We start from the raw sequence: 22633 nt of genomic DNA, 5'->3' as shown, positions 1-22633 counted from the left end.
ATGTAGCATGAGAACAGCTTAGTTCAAGGTTTTTGTACCAGAATTATCTTCATCCTTCCTGATCTTCAATTTGACAAGTTCTTCACACTGCTTTAAAATCTGCACCGCATCCTCCATTGAGCAATTATCGAGTCGGATATTATCAATGGCTAGCAGCTTGTCTCCAGGCTCTAAGGTGCCAGTCCTAGGTAGAAAGAAGAAACAATTGTGTGTTTAACACAGTCCAGAGTAGGGGAAATTGTTCTTTTCAAGGGTTTCTGTAGTACTGATGGCAGTATGATACTAAAGGGACATTTGTCTGGGATAATACAAGGTAAGGAATATATGTGTGGGGGGGAAAAACCCAACTCTTTTTTAAAGCCTGAGAATATATGACATTTTCAGTGAATATTTTCTATATTTCAGGATAAGTATCTTAAACAATTGAGAAAATTGTAGAATTTCACATTACATAATGACCTCAATAAGAAGTACATGGGAAGTATAGTAATGCTGACAATCTATTTTAGGAATTAAGTTCTAATCTGCCCCCATACTCAGATGCTATTATTGGGTACTGGCTGCCCTGCACACTAGTCGTACATGATCCAAACATAGGGAAGTTGTCTAATGACAGCTGATTCTAAAGTTCAATGATCTGTTTTTCACATGATATTACTGCCTGTACTAGAATCAGAGACATAGCAGTGTTAGCCTGGAATATCAGTATGTAAAGGGATCTTGTAGCACCTTTGAGAATCAGTGAAATCAGCTGTAGCATTAGCTTTCACAGACTTGAATCTGAGTAAGCAGACATGGACCACAAACAGACAGGCCAAATGAAGTGGCTCTGGGCCACTTTGGAGGTGTGTTATTTAAATGACACACACATCCCATGAGGTCAGAAGCTGCATTGAGGCTGCACTCTTAGGACCTGTACATCATTTAAACAGCACACCTCCAAAGTGCCCTGACGCTGCTTCATTTGGCTTGTCCATTTGTGCTCTAAGTCTATGCTACAACTTCTTTTATTTGGTCTCAAAGGTGCTACAAGATCCCTTTGCATACTGTACTGGAATCAATTAATCTTAAGGATTCCACATTCTTCCAAAATACTCATGGTGATCCAATGAGATGTTCTTCAACAAAGGAGGCATGGCATACTTTGCCATTCAAGGAATCAAGCTAAGATTGCTACATAAATATTGTGCACAGAAGAATATACAAACATCTGAAACATCTGAACTATGCCTCTTGGGAGGCATAGTTTTTCAATCTTGCCTTCTGGGAAAGGGCAGTTGTTCAGCAATAGACTACATACTTTGCATCCAGATGGACCTGGATTCTACCCCAGAATCTCTATCTGAAAAGAATTCAGATGGTAGATCTGGGAAAGTCTCCTGTTTGACAGTTTGAAGATATATTGCTGGTAATAAAGCTGGGTGAGGTAGATCAATGGTCTAACCCACCATACGGCAGCTTCATATGTGCTTTGGGTTGTCAAAATAGGAATCAAAGACACTTGAAATTCATGATGTGCAGGGTTCAAAGTGAAGAATTGGATACAATCTACCTGCACCATATACAGGCTTGCCATCCGCGGACTTGAGCTCATGTGGACAACAAGCCCCAGCGGACAAAATGGTATAGGTGCTGCAGGCGTGCATGCACCACCGTGCACAGGAGCACACCGCCATAGGAATCTGTAGGATTCCAGACTAGGCAGTTTTTCCCATACGCAAGGGGGTCCGGAATGGATCCCCTGCATATAAGAAGGGCCCGCTATATTGGCAAGAATATGTTCTATCTAAGAAGTGAATAAAAGTATGGATTTCAGTTAGATGAGTCATGCATTCCTGGTAAAATTAACATACTACCCACATTTTCCAAACATAAGCTACTGCTAGTTAGTTCATGATGCATTCCATGAAAATCCACACACATACACCCCTTTTGCCATGCATCAACTATCCTATATCCATTCTAGTCATATAAAAAAAAATGCTTGACAACTATAATTAAACTTCAAAATAACTTGGATCTCAAATTTGGTTAGATTTACGGAATGTGTGTTTCTTTAATTACTTCCACACCCCAAAATATGGAATTTTTGGCATCTTGTTCTGGCATCTTACAAGGGATGCATCTTGTAAAAGGGACACCTGACAATTCTATACAGAGTAGCTAAGTTGACCCAACTCACTTTCATTTTTTTTCAAAATGGAAGGGGTGGGATGAACAGCAGTTGTAAAATTTCCACAGGTCAATTTTTGTTTATTTAACATGAAGATTAATATGTAGGAAAGTAGGAAATTAAACCCTTCACTCACCTGTGTGCTACACTCCCCTTCTTGATATCAGAGATAATTAAAGGCTCTCCAGACTTTCTGCTTGCTGTTTTGAGAGAGAGAAGTGCAGTCAAAACTCAATCCATGAGTCTACGCTCCATAGGACCATCTTTAGGACTGCACTATATATACATTACAAAGCAGGAAGCATAATGTTATGCCTGTCTACAAGATCTATGAATGGTTAGCTTAAAAATTTATGGGGCATAGTCATGTCTAGACACTGGAGGCATTGTACCCAGGAGCACATTTGTGCAACTGTTACCTTCAAATGAACATTACATTGTGGTCTTTAAGGTGTTGTGGGATGTGTTTTTTTCCCCCCTGAGACAGACCTATATGGCTATCTACTAAACCTAATCGTGGTTAATCCTAACCCATTTAATTTTACACTGAATGGTGCATGCTAAGAGAAATTGGATGTTTCTGAGGTTGAAGAGTCAGGGTGACTGAACCTGGAAGGACAGATTGTTAAAATCTGGTGTGCTTTAGATCACCTACAGCTGACTCTTAGCAAAAAGATGTGACCCTTTCCCAGCATTTACAAAGCCTAAATTACTGAAAGTTTCTATTAGGGAGACATTTGATAATCTCATTGTTGTTCTTAAGAATGATCACTATAACTATCCTAAATAATCTAAAGGAGTGTGTTAGACTTTTGTTTTTTTCATTACATTTTAATGTGTTTTAAATTGTCATAATTTAGAGTGCTTTTAATAGAACAGCTAATTTTATTTTTTTGAAACTTTAGTATCAAATAGGTTTTAGCTTTACTTTGCTTTTAATCTGATGTGAGCTGGCTTGGGTCCCATACTGGGAGGCAGGATATTAAACAAACAAACAAACAAACAAACAAACAGGGTTATCAAGTCAAGAGCATCTGAGACCCTGAGATTTCAAGACCAAAAGCTGAGACCTAGGTATAGCCCATGGTAACATCACAGGGGACAGCAACTTATAAAGTAATTAGCCTTAGTGCGTTAAGTATCAACAATAGTTGTCACTCAAAGAAAAAAAAATCAGAAAAATGTAATAAATGAGAAAATAATGAGGTTGACCTAGAAATGATGGGCAGGTGGCAGCTGCTCCTAAGAAGCCTGCCAATAGCAGAGCAGAGCAGAAACACAACCAATTTTTCAAAGCAGCACTTTCATCCACCTCTCTTTCAACTATAGAAATGATCGCTGCATTGGGTATCCCATTTACTACCCTTGGGGAGAAAAAAAAAACACAAAGGAAGATACCATCATAGGAGAAAATAAGAAGCCTCTAAAGAGGATTTATCTATGATAACAATTTGAATTACCCCTTTCAAATAGGCTTAATGATATTTAATTTAGATGTAATAACATAGATTTAGAATGCTGTTTTGCATACTAATAATTAGTTTCAAGATCAAACCTCAACTAAACTGTAACAACAATCCAATTTACTTTAAAGTGGCCACATAAAATTGGAATGGTTTACAAAAAAAAAAAAATACCCTAAGCTTAATAATTTTTTTTAAAAGGGTTATTTTTCTCTAGGAAAAGCTGAATAAAAATCAGTCCAGTATGATACTGTCTGTTTTGCAATGCTTCTCCCCAAATGCCAAAGATACAAACTAATTTGGAGAAGGAGGACTGTTCAGTAGTCAATTAGTATTCAATTAACCCTAATAGATCTTATTAGCCAAATTAAATTCTCATTGGCAAGCAACTGTCTTTGCTGTTCACTCAAGTTTGCTTCCAGCTGGCCTTCACTTAATACAACCTTGAAATGTAGATGGTTTGCCTTGCTTTCAATGCATCAAAGCCATTCTATGCTCAGACTAATACCTTGCCACTCATATTAGGGGCTTATGGGTGATCATCATTCTGCCCTACCAAAGGTTTTGTTGTGACTACTTGAATAAGTAATACTGGTGGAAAGGACATAACAGAAGATTCCTCATAGGCTATTGCAGTGAGTGGGAAGGCCATTTTGTTTATCTCTGGACTCTCTAGGGGCAGCACAGGTTACCAAAACAATAACAAAAACAACTACAAGAGGAAGAGGCCTGAAGTTTACCTTTCTAGTAATTTTGCAAGTTTGGTATTTTTGGGCTTTTTGATGTTAAATATTACAGGGTCCCCTGTGACTTTTTACAATGGTGAATCACTGCTTCTTTTTGCTACAGAAAGTGGACTCTTAGGGGGCCATAAAAACAACATAGGGGATTAGATACAGGCTGCATTTTGCTCATCCCTGTGGACAAACGAGCCATGGGGAACTTGCCAGAATGTACAGATTTTAGGATTATTTACCTGATAAACAACTGGAAATGAAAAAAAAATCTTCTTAAGAAGACAGGGTAGTTATTTAAAAGCAACTCAGTAATCACAAGTAAACAAAGTGTGCAACAGCTATATAACACTATAATGATACCAGTAAAACACAAAAACAAAAAACAAACAGAACTCCAGTCAATGGTTGCATAGGTTGCAACTTCCAACCTAGTGGGTTGTACTATGGTTTCCCCTCCTCATTTCTCCTTAATGCCATAACTTCACTTCCTCCTGAATGCCTCCTGTACAGTGTTATTAAAGGTAAAGGTAAAGGTTTCCCCTTGACATGAATGCCTAGTGCTTATCTCCATTACTAAGCGGAAGAGCCAGTTTTGTCCAAAGATGACTTGTCATGTGGCCAGCATGACTGCACATAACGCTGATACCTTCCCACTGAAGTGGTACTTATTTATCTATTTGCATTTGCATGCTTTCAAATTGCTAAGTTGGCAGAAGCTGGCACTAGTGACAGGAGCTTACTCCATCCCGTGGCACCTGGGCCTTGAACTGCCAACCTTCCAATCATCAGAATTGGTGTAGGGCATCCCAAACCTGCCCTGTAGGCAGAAGGCAAAGAACAGAATTAGGAAAGGAGTATAGTGAATTATTCACATGGAGAATAAAAAAAAAAAAGAATAAAGCTCTATGGATTATGCTCTGTTTGTGACTGCTGGCATTCTTCCTCCAATGTAACGTAGGCTTATATCATGCTCACCTATTGGCTGAAGTGGGCGAGGAGGTCATTACAGTTCTAATCATAAACATCATCATCCAATGTTCTCCTTCTTTGCCTTGTGAACCCACTCATATGACACAATCACATCCTAACTTTCCCTTTTTTGTTATTGTGTCAGCCCCAACTCATGGAGGCTCTATAGATGAGACATCTCCAAGCTCCCCTATCTTCCACTGTTCTGCTTAGGTCCTGAAAATCCAGTCCGGTGACATCCCTGATTGAGTCTATTCATCTGGTGTGCGGCCTATCTCACTTTTACTGTCCTCCACCTTTCCAAGAATTAGTGAGTCATGCTTCCTGATGTTGTGGCCAAAATATGAAAGCCTCAGTTTTGTCATTTTGGCTTCCAGAGGGATTGCTGCTTTGATCTGTTCAAGTACCTATTAGTTTTTCTTTTTGTCTTCTCCAGCATCACATCTTGAGTTGATTCTTTTCCTATCCATTTTCTTTACTATTCAGCTGTCACTATCACTTGCTCACTCTCTCATCTGCCACACTGTTAGTCTGCCCCTTCGTAGTCTGTGCCCCTTGCCACTGCTTGCTTTCTCCACATAGGTAGTTGAACATCATATTCTAGCTGCACACCGAGTCTCCTAGAGCAACCTATATAAAATGGCTGCATTTGAGGACTCCTCAGACCCAGGCACTTGGAGCATCGCTGGCCTCAAAGGACATGTTTTTCCTGAATAGCAGAAGCAAGAACCCTCCAAAGTACAGGAATGAGAATGGTGTAATTCATCACTTCTGTGAGTGAAGCTGTGTTCTTCCATACCATAGATGGGATGGTTTATAGTTTAGAGTCCTTTCGCATTACAGAGATGTATTATGATTATTCTTTAACTCCTATGGTTGCATCTTATGGAATCTTGGGGTTTCTAGTTTGGTGAGGCACTAGAACTTTGAGGCAGATAATCATAAGTACCCCTCCCTAGGCTTCAAATCCCAGATTTCCATAGGATGGAGCCATGGCAGTTAAAGTAAAGACTCTTCGCCGCCGCCGCGGCGTTTTTCTGGGGGCCGGGGCCGGTGGGAGTGGCCCCTACAAAAGCTGGCCCGCCGGCTCCCCCTGAAGAGGACGCCGCCACCGCCCCTTTCCATCTGGGCTGGGCGGCCCAGAGGACTCTTCGCCGCCGCCGCGGCGTTTTTCTGGGGGGCGGGGCCGGTGGGAGCAGCCCCTACAAAAGCCGGCCCGCCGGCTCCCCCTGAAGAGGACGCCGCCGCTGCCCCTTTCCACCTGGGCTGGGCGGCCCAGAGGACTCTTCGCCGCCGCCGCGGCGTTTTTCCGGAGGACGGACCCCCTGTTGAGCTTTTTGTCCACGCCTCTATACCATCAGGGCGGAGAGCCAAGGACTGTCGCCTGATCCCGCCGTCGTGGACTCTCCAGAGGGAGGGAGACAGAGGGTGGGATGTAGTTAGTTTCTTTTGTTAGGGGTCGGTTGGGACATGGGTTGTAATGTATTTATTGTAATTTTGATTGCCTTATTACTAGCTTGAATAAGGATGGATTTATAGTTGTATAATAGTACATGGGTTTTTAAGCTGTTGTATTTTGTATTGTGATGTATTTTACTTTGTTGTAAACCGCCGTGATCATTGGAACGGCGGTATATAAATAAAATTTCATTTCATTTCATTTTGCTATAATTATGTAGTGGAAAGGGACCCTTGGCTTCTCATCCATGGAAGCTACAGAAAAGTAGCATTTTACACATATGTTTATATCCATTCAGGAAGAAAATTATTCTTTGCAGGTGTGAAAATCTGAAAAAAATGAATAAGAGGGCACAGGGAGTTATATTTGATTTATGATACAAGGCTATTCTCCACAATATGAAGTAAATCCAACTTCGTACTAATAGGATTTTTGCTTGCTCTACATGTAACTAAATATTCAATGGGATTAACTCTCAGATTAAAGCAAATTCTATTGGAACCTTTTGTTTTCTGACTCCCATTGAAGACACAATAGAATATTTCTATATTGTTGTTATTGCCATTTCTGATTTATGGTGACCCTAAGGTGATCCTAGCACAGGGTTTTCTTGACAACATTTGTTCAGAGGGGGGTTGCTTTTGCCTTCTCTGAAGGTGGGAGAATGTGGCATGTTCAAGATAACTCAGTGAGTTTCCATTGCTGACTGGGGATTTGAACCATGGTCTTCAGAATCATAGTCCCATACTCAAACCACTGCACTATACCAACTACATTAAAGTTCTTTAAATCATGATATTTCTACAGATTAATAAATAGCCATTTTAGAATGTAAACAGGTCTCAGACCAACCCACACATCCAAGGGGCACTCCTCTTTTGCTGTTACTAAAATAGATAATAAGGAAGAGCTTGACTTTACAAATAAATGCACTAACTGGTTTCACAGGTCTTTTGGATATCATATGCTTGTGTACTGTCCACCATAGCTCCAATCACATTGCTTAAACACAAATGGCATTTAAAAATTATTCAAGCATACCAACTCTTGGGAAACCTAAAAGAAGAAAGGATCTGAACTCAAAATGTTCTTTGTTTCTTGTTATAGCAAAACAGCAAGACGTAAGATGGCTGATGCGCTTATTTACTGTTCCTGATTTACATGAGGCTCTGCAATCTCTGCAGGAACCAGGCTACCTCTGGTTTATGGCATGATGGATGAAATGTCTCAAAACACATGTCCGTTTTGTGTTTTTAATAGGATGCATAATGACTTGGATTGGGAAATTATTCCCCTCAGAGGAGTTTAAGCACATAACTCACACGCACCAGTGATTCCACCAGTTATAAAACACCTTCTACTATTGATTGAGACAAAGCAACATTTGGGAAATGTGTAATTAAAAAGAGTGTAATACTGCTATAAAGCCACATCTTAGAAAAGAAGTACTCATAACAGCTGAAAGAATGATTAAAAAAAGAGAGAGGAAGAACCCAAGGCTAGTGGCAGGGAGCACAGAAGAGCAGTCTGAGTTACAAGACAAAATTTCAGACAGTATAAAAGTGTTCCCACTGTTAACAATAACTTTCTATTAATTTAAGAAACAGATTATAAATTAAAATGTTATCCTAGCAGGTTATTGATGTCAGGCTGTACCTATTTGTTCTCCAAATCTTTATATTCTCAGTCAAGATACAGAACAGACCAAATCATTCACTTATTTCTGAATGGAGAAAATGTTTAGGAGTCAGATTACTTTTCATCTAGTACCAATTTGTAGGTGCTGAAAGCCTCTCCAATCCCAATTAGTATGAGATTCTAAACAGTGTTGCTAGTTCAAGACATATCTTCTCAGCCCTTGACACTCCCGATTCCCCCCTGCCAAAACAACAACAAAGCTTCTTCATTTCAGCAGTTTTATTTAGGGAAAGTTTTTTCTTCTTTTTTGTGCCATTAAATAATTGGGTACCAAAGAATCCCACTTTGGTTATTATGGCTGAACATGGTATACATGTTTATAAGAAGCACAGGGTATTGCCCACTCACTCTGGTCCCCTATAGTTCCTGGGTCTGTCTTTCCAGTTCCCAGTCTGGCCAGGTTGAATGGCACATTCTTTCTGTCTTCATCTGAATGTGGATGAAATTGTTCACAAAATAACTGGTTCTGTTCACAAAATAACTGTGTTTCCAATTGTATGTGTGAGAGAAGTCTCACATTCAGGTGAACACAAATGGAAGCCCACTTCAAATCTCCTTTCAGAACATAGAGAGAGTTGGAACTGTTACATGTCAGGACTGACATGTGCAGGAACGTTCGGCAGAGCTGTGATGAAACATAGTTCCATGTCTCTTATATACATCTATATACCTTGTTTAGGCACTTGCCTGTCAACTATATCTCACTCAGAGAGATTGTTGATCCCTATTAACTCATCTACCCTTGAAGTAGAATAGACCACATGAAGAAAAAGCTAAAAATTACCAAATAAAAGTTTTATGACATCAAAAGTAGAACTAATGAATTGACTGTGGCCCTCTGAAAAATTCAAATCTTTTTCTATTGTGAACATGTTGAGTTTTAATGACCATTGGACAGAATTATGACCTTTAATGATTACTGAACGAATAAATAGCCCTCTGAAGCAATTGCTGGAAAAGCTCCAAGAACAAAAGCTTAGGCCCGTTACAGATGGGCTCTTGAGGCGCCCCCATCACATGCTAGGGGTTGGCCGGGGACCTAGCGTCCACACCGGCCTTACCCCTAGCACATGACAGGGGCGTAATAATGGCGGCGCCCTATACACACAGGTGCCACCATTATTACGTTCCAGACGCATAGCGTCCACACATCACGCGGCGCTTATGACATCGTGAGTGCGCCATTGGCGCCTCGTGGCATCATAACTGTGCCGCGGGAATAAGCACTATTTTGGGGCTTCTTTTTTGCTCTGCGCAAGAGCCGCGCGGTTTGGCTGCTGCGGCTCCCTCACGGAGTAACCAGCAGCGCTGGCAGACCGCCGCTTTTAGGCGGTCTGTAACATGCCTTAATTATCTTTTTTTTATCTAGACATATGTCAGTCTAACCAGTTACCATTTCCCTAAAGTGAGAAGGTGCCTATACTCATACCTTATCTCAAAATATAATTATTGACTCTCTTCACTGTGAAATACAATACATAATTTTCCCAGCTGCAGATACCTGTTCCATCAAATATACTAAGAGCATCCTCAGCAGCCATAGTGATGATCCCTATGTAGACCAAGCAGTATCATCCACACATGAGAGGGAGGTATCAGTATGTAGAAATGTAAATATTGAAGAGTGTGTGGGGGGGGGGGGGGACCTTAGGGAGGAAAAAACATAAAAGCACACCAAAGGAGACTCAATGTGCTCAGCCACCATAAATTGCTGATTGATTGTTGCTGGATGACATAAAAATAGAGAGCAGGAAGAAAGCAACGAAGAAATGTGGAGGAGGACACAGCTTGCTGACTGGGATACTGAGCAGAAATAATCCATGCTGCCACATTTTGTTGGAAATCCCACTGATAGTACATTGTATCCATGAAGCAGATCAACATTTAGCATATTCTCTGTAGTTATACTTTCATACAATTTCTTCTTCTATGCTTACAATAGTTATGTCCATATTCTCAAGAATTAGATACATGTGGTTCAGTTTTAAAGTCAGCCAAACAACAGTGATATATATCCATTCAGTATTTTTTCTGTACACACAATCCAGAATTTGAATTCCAAATAAGATGGTCAGTAAATGACCAGCTAGGAGATCACTGATATCACTCTTACTAAGACACACACTTTGATTAGTTGAGAAGTGTAGTCTGAATACAAAATAGCTGAATTCGTTGGATTTATTGACATTATGGAAAAGCCAGTTTATAAATAAAGATCCTGACAGTGTCATACTGGATATGGAGCTGGTTTGAGAATACTGTGTGTATATGTGGGTTGTGGGCAGGGGGAAGGATGGAAACTAAGGTTTATGTACATTATTATGTACAATAGCAGAAATTGGCAAAGAAAGAATCCTCCCCAAGTCTTGTATTTCAGACTTAAATGTGCTTTACAACAGGGTGCAGGATGTAATTTCTAGCCAATTCCACAAATGCTTCTGGTGCTTAGAGATTTCATTCAAAAAGGGAATATGGGTGAGGGAACACAGAGTTTGAGTTGCCAGCTTGGAAACAACCTCTATTGAAACTCCACAGGGATTGTTTGAGCATCTTGGGAAGTCCCTCTCTTTGATCCTTTTTAACAAATCAACACTGCTTGTAGCCAAGAAAAGTAAAGGTCTTCCTCAACCTGACATCACCAATGAATAGCTTGGCTTTAACATGCTCTGTTAAGAATGGGAAGCACTGAATGTGCACTTCTGATCTCCTTAATTTGAATGTGCATCTTACATTAGTCAGTGATGATCAGATGTAGAGAATTTTGCTAGAGTATTACTCCATTATGGAAAAAAAAGAGAAAAGAACGAAAAAGGTCAGACCTAGCAATACTTACAGCTGATGGTAATCCCAAGCTCCACTCCTCTTTTCTTGGGTAGCTTCACATGAAAGGTACCACTGCTGGGAATAACAGATTCTGTAGAACAAAGCAATCTGTTAGGTGACATGACTCATAGAGAGGGGATAAAGTTGTACATTATTGCTTTGTTGGCTTGTATTCTGCATAAGGGCTAAGTGCTATTTCATACATGCCAATGCTCACATAAAGATTATGAGGGCAGGGCTATTATGTCTTGTGAGCCTCTCCCATTTCTTGGCTTTGGCACATGCAAACCTCCATGCCAACACTGTGTACTACTAGGGGTAGCTGCCAGTCACCACACAAGAGGGCTAATCCACACAGGAGACTGCCAGAACATTAACAGTTGCAGGCAGTCCCTGTTAGCAGTCCTCTAAATTCCCATTTATTATAATTAGCTATAATTAAAACAAGAATGGAAATCATTACTCTATTAGTCAGATGCAGCCCATGGAAGGTCCCTACACAAAACCTCTTCTGCTGCTCTTTCCAGTCAATAATTGGAGAAAGCAATACATTTAAGCTTTCAATACTCTGCATGGAACTGAGCTGAGCTTTGCAGGCAGGAAAGCTATTGTACTGAGTCATTCCCTGAGCTGACAAGCACAGATATGCTTTATAAGCTTCATAGGGAAATCTCCAAATTGTTAAAAGATACACCTAGCCTTCTATCCAGCTCCATCTTAACTCTACTTCTCAATCCTGTTTCTGCCCTCCCTCCCATGCCCTTAACTCCACTCATTGTTGGAAAGTATCCCCCCAAATTCTTCCCAAATTGGAGGTTATCTCCCTGGCTGAAAAAAGATGCTTCCTTCCAGAGTTAAAATAAACAATCTCAGCAGTCAAAATGTTGCTTGTATTCTGAGTGTAAAGCAGGGGTAGGCCCGGCAAGGCCTTGGGACCAGCACCAGCCCGGTCCTGCCGCCGAGGCCTTTGGCGTCTTGTGCGAGGGGCATGGTGGGGCAATTGTCTATAGAAGCCTTAGAAACATGCATTTATCTTAACATTTTTTTAAAAATCAGCAAATGTTTTCGCGTGTCCTCCATTTTTTATTTTAAAAAGTGCCCTCCATTTGAAAATTTTGTCCTACATTTGTCCCGGTTTATTTATTTATTTAATTTTTTAAAAATTATTTAATTTTTTATTTTTTTGGCTTCGGCCCCCCCAGTTGTCTGAGGGACAGCAACCCGGCCCCCAGCTCAAAAGGGTTGCCTACCCCTGGTCTAAAGAATGAACTAATCCAATTTATTCCCTTTTAAGAAAGTAGAAATACTTTCATTGCAAAGCCTGGAATGACCTGCTGGAGGAGATGCGCCATATAACATCTTTGGAGGCCTTTAAAAAGGCAATAAAAACAGATCTCTTCTGGCAGGCATTCCCAAACTGACCTCCTCGGAATGTTTACTCTCCAGCTGGGAATTGTTGTTTTTAATGCTATTTAAGGTGGTAGAGAGATATGGAATTGGATTTTACATGCTTTGCTATGTTTTTACTTGTGGTTTGTTGTGTTCTATTTTTATTGTTCTTATCTTTGTTGTTACCCGCTTCAATCCAATACAGAGAGAGGCGGGATATAAATAAATATTATTATTATTAGTCAGATATGCCTAATGACTGTAATTTACATTTATAATTATAGTTGGCATTGTTTTGCACATATTTCCATTTACTACATTAGTGAAGGTATGTATATGACATCTTTGAATTAGCTGCACATATTTGAATGCTTGGGATAGTTTCATATCAATATTCGTAGCAAAAATCCCATAGGTTACTTCAACTTTGAAAGAAACTGCTGTGGGCAAGTGATATTTCACCTTGAAAAACAATAAAACTGAGAGAGAGAAAAAACAGGTGCTTGAGATGCTAAACCTAGCAAAGTTTGCATGTTGTCCAGCATCAAAATGAGGTTTCTGACCATTATTTGTTGATAGCAGCACGCAGAGAGTGGTGAACAATTGAGAGAATGTGGCTGATGGAAGAGTAGTTTGACAAGCTGCAAGTGCCAGGTAAGATGGTTGAGATGACGTGTCAATGAGTTAAAGCTTTATTATACTGGATACATTCATTTTGTGGTTATGAGTAGATTTCCAATACCTTCTCTACCAAATCAAACTGCTCAATATTGCATGTTGTCCTTGGGAGAAGCGGGAAATATATGAGTTTATTATTATTAATAATAAAAATGCTGTCACTCTTTTATTGCCCAGTGCAAAGGTTGACGAGTCATCTAGAAAAAGGGAGATCTGGAAATCCTCATAGCCCCAATGGCCCATCTCCATCTCACACCCTAATTCACCTCACAATGAGGATAAAATGGGAGATGTGAGGAAGAAATACCACATATGTCATCATGGGCTTTTGGGAGAAAAGCTACAGTGAAAAAATAAGAAACAAACAAGCAAACAAAATCCTGCATTGCTATGATAGAAAAAAGTACAGTACATCAAAACAGTTCTCACTGCCACGTTCCAGTGCTACTCTGACTCAGAACTCCAAACACTGAACCAGAAGCCTTCCGTAAAAGCACAGAAGAGCTGGCTTGTACTATCTAGCATATAATCTCTTTTTAGTTATCAATACTCTTAGATTAAAGTTTTTCCCTCAGTCTTTCATCTGATAATACAGGGACTCTGGAAATTTACAAGGACAAAGCAAATACTACTAGCCTATACCCTTCAATGTAGTTGCATGAGAGCTGCCCCACTGCTGGTGGCATGTTTGGGGCTTTTACTAGATGGTTCTAAAGTGTACAAGGAAGTGATGATGAAAAGTCTCTGAATGTAGTTTGTAGATCCAGTTACCCAGAAACAACTGAAATCAACGCTTCTTGTTCCTGGTCTAAAGTTTCAGATCCAGCTCAATTGTCACCAGCTGCTACGAATTGCCTTAAATTCACAGAATTAAGGGGTTTATTTTAAAGAAAATGAAATCCTTAAAGAGGCAAAAAGTGGAGTTTGAGATTATTTCAAAATAATCATTTCCATACCTGCCACATCAAATTCAATCTCCAGCACAACCTTGTTAGTAAGGGCTGCATCCCTCAAGAGCTGGTTGGCTTCTTCCATGGTCCCATCCTCTGTTGCAATGCTGTTGATAGAAAGTACTCTGTCTCCAACTTGTAAAAGCCCGCACCTGCAGTCCAGAGTAGTGGAAGTGGATGGAACAGGTCAGGAAAGTGAGATGTGCACAGACAAAGAAGTTCATTTTTCAAAGAGGTCATCCAGAGAAGCAATGGGAAACAGAGGTTAAGAGTATACAGCTCAATATTAACAGAGGTATTTGTCTACCCCCATCTTAATGTACCCTATGGAAGTTTCAGATCTGTTCTGAAAACCAGAAACAACTCCATAGAAAATTGGAAACAGGGAATAGAAAATTCCACTCTCAAGAAAATATATTTCTGCCACCCACAGAAAGCTCCATTGTGATTAAGATCAATGGGAGATGTATAAAACTGAAATTTGCTCTTGGCTGAAAAACATATTAAATGCTAAACATTCTCATGAAATGTGCCTGAACCTACTGATGTCGTGACCAATGATACTGTATCTATGAACTTCTCTGATTAGTATAGAGGTAATATCACTAGATTCAACTCAGTGGGATGAGTTCAGTGGCTCAGCCAATTGGATAATCATTTATCTCTTACAATTTAATAATAATAATAATAAAATTTATTTATATACCGCTATTCCATGGATCATAGCGGTTTACAGCATAATAAAAACAATTTAAAAACACAATATACAATAAAATAGCAAGATAAAAACAACAGTACAGTTACAAGGCTGACAGGATGGAAAAAAAACGTCACATTCAGGGGGAGAAAAATAACACCAACGTTCATGGGGGGAATGCCTGACGAAAAAGGTAAGTCTTCAAGTTTTTCTTGAAAACATCAAGGGAAGTGGACATGCGGAGCTCATTAGGGAGTGCGTTCCAGAGTCTCGGGGCTGAGACAGAATAAGCCCTCCTCGTGACAGCGTAGCGGACATCTGGAACCATCAACAGATGTCTTTCTCCTGATCTAAGAGTGCGGGGCGGACTATATGGGGAGAGGCGGTCCTCCAAGTACCCTGGGCCCAAGCCATATAGGGCTTTATAGGTGATAACCAACACCTTGTATTCGGCCCGGAAGCGAATAGGCAGCCAATGGAGATCTTCAGAACAGGTGTTATATGGCTGGCCCTGGAACAACCAGTGACCAGCCTTGCTGCCATATTCTGCACTAACTGAAGCTTCCGAGATTGGTACAAGGGTTGCCCCATGTAAAGCGCATTACAGAAATCTAGTTGAGAGGTTACCAGAGCATGTACAACGGTTTCAAGGTCCCCCCCGGTCCAAGAAGGGTCGCAGTTGGCGTATCAGCCAAAGCTGATAACAGGTGCTCCTAACCGTCGCATCCACCTGAGATGTAAGGTGGAGCGACGAGTCAAGGAGCACCCCCAAACTGCGAACCGAGTCCTTCACAGGGAGCGTGACCCCATTCAGGACAGGTGGAAAAACTTTCTTACCTGGACCAGGAGAACCTATCACCAGTACTTCCGTTTTCTCTGGATTCACACTGAGTCTGGATTCACACTGAGTCTATTTCCCTTCTTGAAGCCAGTTACACATGAGAGTGCTGCTTAACAGTGCTTCAAAGCCAATATTCTTGCAAGCCATGCTCCCAATATAACCTTGACATTGCAACTAGAACTGCCTTGTAAGGTGCACAGTTACAACAGAAGCCCAAGTAAGGGGTGGGGTAAAAGGCCAGATGGAAAGCAAAGAGGAGCCAAATTTCAGGTGGCGATCCTACCAATACAACCAACGAGGCTAAGGGTATGTTTCCATGAATGGGTGCATTCTCATAGTCCAAACAGAGTCTAAGGGGTAGAGCTGGATGCAGTGAAGATATATTCTGGACAATCTAGCAGGAGAGGAATGGTTGATACAGCTGTGATAGTAGGGGCATGGAGGGTGTGTGTGTGTGTGAAAGAGGGAATCAAAATGAAGGAAAAACAAACATGGGATGGTGGGGAAGTGAGCTTTTCCATCCCAATAAGTTACACTTCTAGGCTGTAAGCAGGCTGAGTGAGGAGAGTTCAATTGGATTTTGGTCTTTATTTTATATGTAAAGGAGTTGCATATATCTAACATTTGGTCTGCTAGTTAAGGATTTTGAAGACTCAATACGGCAAGAAATACAGTAACTTATTTCTTACATGTCTTTCCTCAAAGACGCCCTTACACTGTATGGACATTGTAACAAATACACAAAATACAACATTTTCTGCAGAAACTATTATCATTCTGCCAGCAAATCAGCTGAGGGACAATAAGGGCTAAACAGAAAGTGGTTGTTAGGGTTGCCAATTAACTTGGAGAAAAGTGCTGTGGTTGTAAATTTCCTTGTTTATTTGTCTGTTATAAGAAAGTTGCCAGTGCACCAAAGGCCTTTCTCCCTTGGCTGTTTCAGCTGAACCCCTCAATTTATGTACTGATAGCCATCAAAACTTCAAAGGTTCTGCTCTTGGACCAAGAAAACACTATTAGGTGCCACTTCTGGACCCACAAAGCATTTTCGGAATGTAGCTGTGGGTTTTGCTTACTAAAGCAAGTGGCCCCAACACCTGATAGTACTCCAAAGGGAATGTGAACAAATGAGGAAGACTATCTGTAAGTAGACTTCAGTTTCTTTGGAATCATGGGAACAATAGGAATCCTTTGTATAAGCTGGTCTCAAACTGTTTCAGGCTTGCATTGTTATTGGCTTGTGAATCCTCTTTCAGAAACCAACAGGCAATTTTGGTGGATTCTGGAAGTAATTTCAATCCCACAAAATCTCCTGTTGGCCTATTGTGGGCCACTGACATTCAGGGGAAAGGTGGCAACCAGATGTTGGAAAGAAACACTTCTGGTCATTTTCCAAATCAAAGCAAGATAGGCAATGGATATACATCCTGTTTTAGAGGTGAACCATGCTTCCTGGAGGCTTCTCAGCCTGCAGTTCTCATCTAAAGCATAGTATGCACCTTGCAGTTTGTTTGAGTGAGAAAATGTGATTTGTGTGGTGAAAAAGTCAAGTGCTGCATAAGGCTCACATGTTGTCTGTCTATCCCATTCTATCACGTATCAATGGCATACTGCAAGGAAATTACTCCACACAGACCGAGGATCCTATGTATTCATCAGTAGAGGGGCAGCACCTAACCTTCTTCTCTTTTGTAAATTTCTTCCTAGTTATTATTTTGAATAGCTGGGGAGGTATTTGAAAAATTGCAGGAGCTGCTTTTCAGTCAATTTGAGTAGTTTCTGAAGTATCCCTACTGGAGTGGGAAGTAGCCACTGTATTAACTGCTCTTTTTATAACCACTCAGTGCAGCTTTGAGGCAATATTGTCTAACCATCTTTGGATCACTGATCAGGAGGAAGAAAGCTGGTACATTATATGGCTCTGCCCAGAAAAATGAAAGTGAAACGGTATACACATTAGAAAGTTTTAAAATGTTGAGTCAAAAGCATTTTTTCTTATGAATAAATTGAACTGAGCTAACAAGATGTTTCATTCTAATATATTGCAGGTTTGTATGATTTCTCTCTAAATAAATACATGGCTGCAGGATACTATTAGTAACTACATCTTTTAAAAAATCAACATACAGAGACATGGTGTAAGAACTCACAACCCATTTTTCTTTCTGGCTTAGACTTACATGGTCTCTGTCTATTCTGTTGTTAAACTCATGGAAAGCGAAAGGCTCCCACAAAATACTTTTCCATGGCCCAAGAAATGTGAGATGAGTCCTATTCCTTCTCTTCCCCTGTGATATCTACTTCAGCAAAATTAATGTAAATGATGAATATGCATAAAATGCTTGCCATAAGTACAGTGTCAATCTGAAAGCATAAGTCCAAGAAATATTGCAAAATTGTAAAACACAGCAGATCAGTCTGTCCAATTTTAATTTTTCTTTAGCCTTCATGTACCAGGCTTAAAAAAGAAAAAAAAAACCACCTTGAATTAAGGTGGACTATTTCTGATGCTAGTGAGAATGCATCAGAATTTAAATTCATTGAGGGTTAGCAGTAGCATTACCCTTTGGGTTATGGATAGCAGTGGTTACTCATCCCATTAAACTATCATTGCAAGGATAATTGTACTAAACCAGCGATGTCCAAACTCTGGCCCTCCAGGTGTTTTGGGACTTCAGCTCCTAGAAGCCTCAGCCACCTTGGCCAATAGTCTGGGATGCTGGGCGCTGAAGTCCAAAACACCTGGAGGGCCAGAGTTTGAACATCGCTGTACTAAACCCTTGGTCTCGGACATCAGACCCTTCAACACATGGAAATCTCTTATCAGTCCAGCAAACCACCCTTAATGTAAGATCTGGTACAGATTCACAGCATGAGAGATTCTCATCCTGTCATTTGCAACTTAACCTTCATATGATCTCCATTCTGATCACTTATTTCATGGTGACTGGTGGCTGCCATGTCTAGAGTGTGGTGAATCTCTTCTGGATTGTATTCCAGCATTTTAAAAAGCTATCCAAAGTGCTGAACATGTTTTGGGAATAAGATTCCAGGGTAGACTCCCTGCATTCCTGCCATGGAAGCCACCAGCTTCCACTGCTTTATGTTCTACTTGATAATGGAATAGGAATAATAGATAATGGTAAAGATCCCACCACTAGATAATGTGAATGGGACAGGACACGTCTGTCTACAACTTGACTTATTTCAGTGGGGCAAGCAGAGCAGGCAACAGATAGACAAGAAGAGTCCTGCTGGCAACAGCTTCGTCCCGCATTCTCTTCCCACAAGCCCTTTCCCAGATGCTTTGAGTTCTTATGTAAATGAACAAGAGGGATATCTGAGGCCTCTGGCTATATCACTCCAGCTGCAAACATGAAAACTGTGTATATATCTCATTTTTAAAACTATACAAATAGTACATTTCTCTGCAAATGACATGCAGCTGCATCTCCCCCCACCATGATTTGCTGGAACATCTGGCTTCTTAGTTCTTTTCATTTTTCCCTTTGACTGCTCAAGACTATTTACCTCTACTGTCTAAGCCCCTTTTCTCCCATGAACTATACTTTCCCATTATGAATAAAAAAACAGCTGTGATTGGATGGCAAAATGATAAACAAGAAAATGTTTCAGCAGTTCTTCTCTGGCCATTCATGTATTTGGACTCATAGTCACGGGAGCAGCTTTTCACCTAAAGTAACAAACCCATAAAATTTTGGGGAGGGAAATATGTAGCTGCACATGTCACCCAGATTAGGTCTCACTTGTAAGTTTGGACAGTTTCAAGCAACCTCCAACTGGAGCAAGAAACCACAGGTATGCCCCCTTTTTTGAGAAGAACCAGTCACAAGGTCTTTCCAACTGGACACCAGATGGGAAACAATTAATTTCTAGTCAGTGAAAACAAAATGTTGAGTCTCTTCCCTCTGCTAACAGAAAGGCACATTAAATTAGTTCTCTAAGCACAGCCTGATGAGAATCACTGACCTGAAATGAAATATCCTCAAGGGAAAAGGAATCAAATGGCCTTTTGTTTGGGGTCTCTCTGGTCATGCTGTTACAGCAACCACAGCAGCTTTCCTAGCTCTGTGATCATCTTCAACCTACCTCTGGCAGTTTACATTGTGACCTATCATACTTAATTTTGGGGGGAGGGGGGCATAGTGGCAAAAGAAATAAGAAAATAATACTCTTAAGATGTTACAAAAACAAAACAGAAAACTTACTTAGACTCACTTTCATTTAATATCATTACTTTCTTTGCTGAACTAAGTGCTGCTTTCTGAGTCCATTTATGAAATCATTTCAATGCAGAGATGAAGGGGAAGAGGTCAGCATACATTTAAATGAGATTCTAGCACATTTGCTATATGTGCTACTAGGCTGGGCAAGTACAAGGCCATCTACACTTGCCAGAATTCTGTCCCTGGATTCCCCCCAAATATGCCCATTACTTTGCTCTCTTTCCCCAGAGATAGTGGGTGGCCACCTTCCCATATGGTTCCCATTCATCATCCAGTGTCACTACTGATTTCAGAATGAGAGCCCAAGCCACACCATGAATGCTGCCTGCCTTGTTCTGACTTCAGAACAACTCACACTCGCAGTGATGGCACTGGGTGATGAACAGTGATTGTGAGTGAAAAGACAGCTGCACATTATCACTGAAAACCCACTGAAAACCTGCAGCAAAAGCTCAAATTTTAAAATGCGAGCAGGAAGCCCCAAATCGGGTACAGATGTCATAGACAGATTCTGGACCCAATTCGGGGTTTTGACTCCATGTTGTGTAATCAGGATGCAGAGAGCCTGGTGGGGAGTTGGGGTTAAACATCCATGTAGACAAGGCCTACCAGAGGTCTGGGGTATGCACACAAGCATACTCACTGGATAATCATATTCCTATCACAGTTTTTAAAATTAATTATACTTTTCCTTTCTCCTATTCTGTTCAGGTTGCTCTAGGTCAGAGGTGGGCAAAATGCACCCCACAGCCTCTTCTGTGGCCCTCAAGACTTCCCATGGGTCAATTCCTTTCAGTTTAAAAAACTTGCTCTACAATGCCTCCGAAATACCACCAAGGAGATTTGGAGGACATTTCACTACGTTTGGGGGCCCCCAGGGGTAAAAAAAATACACTCTTCCCTCCATTTTCACAGTCTTTGGACTCGCGTCCCTTGCTTATGCATGAGGGACAAACAGAGGGAGAATGAATGGGGGCACCCCATGTGCCTATGTTCAAGCCAATGGGGCTTGAATATATGTGAAACTCTATTTTCGCAAGGGGGTCCAGAATGAATCCCCCACAAAAAAAGGGGGTGACTGTATATCAATTTTTGTATTTTTCCAGAAACATTGTTTAATCCCAAAATGTCCTCTAGGGGGTCACTGGGCACATTTCCACTATATTTGGGGGGGGGGGTGTCACAGGGCATATTTCCACTATATTTTTAGCCCCATTGGCCAGTAGTCTGTCTAGTGTAATTGACACCTGGGGTAGATCATTTTAACACCCCAACAAGGAGGAATCAACCTGTCAGTCATGGTCCCTTGAAGAGCTGTAGGTTTCCATAATCTCATTCATACTTTGGAAATCAGTAAATGGAGAGATCTTGTAGCACCTCCACATCTTGCCTTGTTTATTTGTTTTTTCACTTGATATGATGGGTGCTATAGTTTGAGGAATGCTTACAATGCATCTTACAATTCATCTGTTCCTTTCACCATAGGCTAGTCCCATTGCAAAACTAGTTCTGCCAGTTCATCTCCATGCAGAAAGAACAGTTTCCTATGCCTTTGTGCACTAACAACCATAGTTAAAACTGGACCTGCAACTTCATTTTCATACACAAAGGATTTGTAATTTGAATTGACATCCTCAGATACCAATGGCATATATATGTCTGTGCCTGGCTTCCACTCCGCCAAATGCATCTGAGGAAGTAGGCTGAAGTCTACGTAAGCTCATGCTGCCAATTTCTTTCTTCCAGTTACTCTCAAAGGTGCTACAAGATTTCTCCACGTACTGATTCTACAGACTAACATGGCTATATCTTTGAATACTTTGGAAATGTTAATATTGAGCATCAGAGGCCACTCATTCGCCATATTCCAGATCATTCTACTATGTTGGTTGGTTCTTTTCTCTCCATTATTAACAATTGGCTTATTTACCTTTCCCAAGTTGGACAGTTCAAAGAAAATATACAAACACACACACATCACAGTTGACTGTGGGAGGGGAAAAATAATGGCACAGTTGTTAAAGAAAATTCAAATACTTGTCAAGGCAAGTTTTATAGTTGTTTCATCATCTGGTTTGGAACAATGGATAGGACTGATTGAGTTTACTCAAAAGAAGTCTCATATGTTTGGGCACAGTCAGCTTGGAAAAGGACTACAACACCCAGAATTCTCCAGCCAGCATGGTCAAAGAGCATAGTGGCTGGGTGATGCTGGGAGCTGTTGATCAGGTGTAGTTCATTTTCAGATAATTATGGTTAGGACTGCAACACTAAGCTGTATATGCACTTTCCTGGGCAAACATATACAACTAAAGAAGAAAGTTAGAATCATATATGCCACTGTATTCCCCATTCCCATTTATGGATACAAGAGCTGGACAGTTAAAAAGGAAGATGAGAGGAAAATTAATTAATTTGAGATGCAGTGCTGGAGAAGAGTCCTGAGCCATGAACAGCCAAAAAGACAAACAAATGGGTTCCAGAACAGATTGAGCCTGATGTTTTCCTG

At 40.7% G+C, this 22633-nt stretch overlaps 1 protein-coding gene across 5 annotated transcripts in view; it reads right to left on the bottom strand.

The window, feature by feature from the left end:
• Positions 1-22633, bottom strand: part of GRIP2 (glutamate receptor interacting protein 2) — a 577942-nt gene that overhangs the window by 38687 nt on the left and 516622 nt on the right. For all 5 annotated transcript variants that reach the window (XM_089520933.1, XM_089520954.1, XM_089520964.1 and 2 more), the window contains exons 13-16: positions 14346-14491; positions 11333-11413; positions 2310-2373; positions 39-184 (exon numbers count right to left, since the gene is read on the bottom strand). In XM_089520933.1, the coding sequence (XP_089377059.1) occupies positions 39-184; positions 2310-2373; positions 11333-11413; positions 14346-14491 (437 nt within the window). The remainder of the gene's footprint in view (positions 1-38; positions 185-2309; positions 2374-11332; positions 11414-14345; positions 14492-22633) is intronic.

Source organism: Sceloporus occidentalis, unplaced genomic scaffold (genome assembly GCF_023333645.1).
Source record: "Sceloporus occidentalis isolate IW3139 unplaced genomic scaffold, rSceOcc1.0.p SCAF_1, whole genome shotgun sequence".
In the NCBI taxonomy this organism is placed as follows: Eukaryota; Metazoa; Chordata; class Lepidosauria; order Squamata; family Phrynosomatidae; genus Sceloporus; species Sceloporus occidentalis.
Note: the sequence above shows the minus strand (reverse complement) of the source record. Positions and strands in the feature narration are given on the sequence as shown.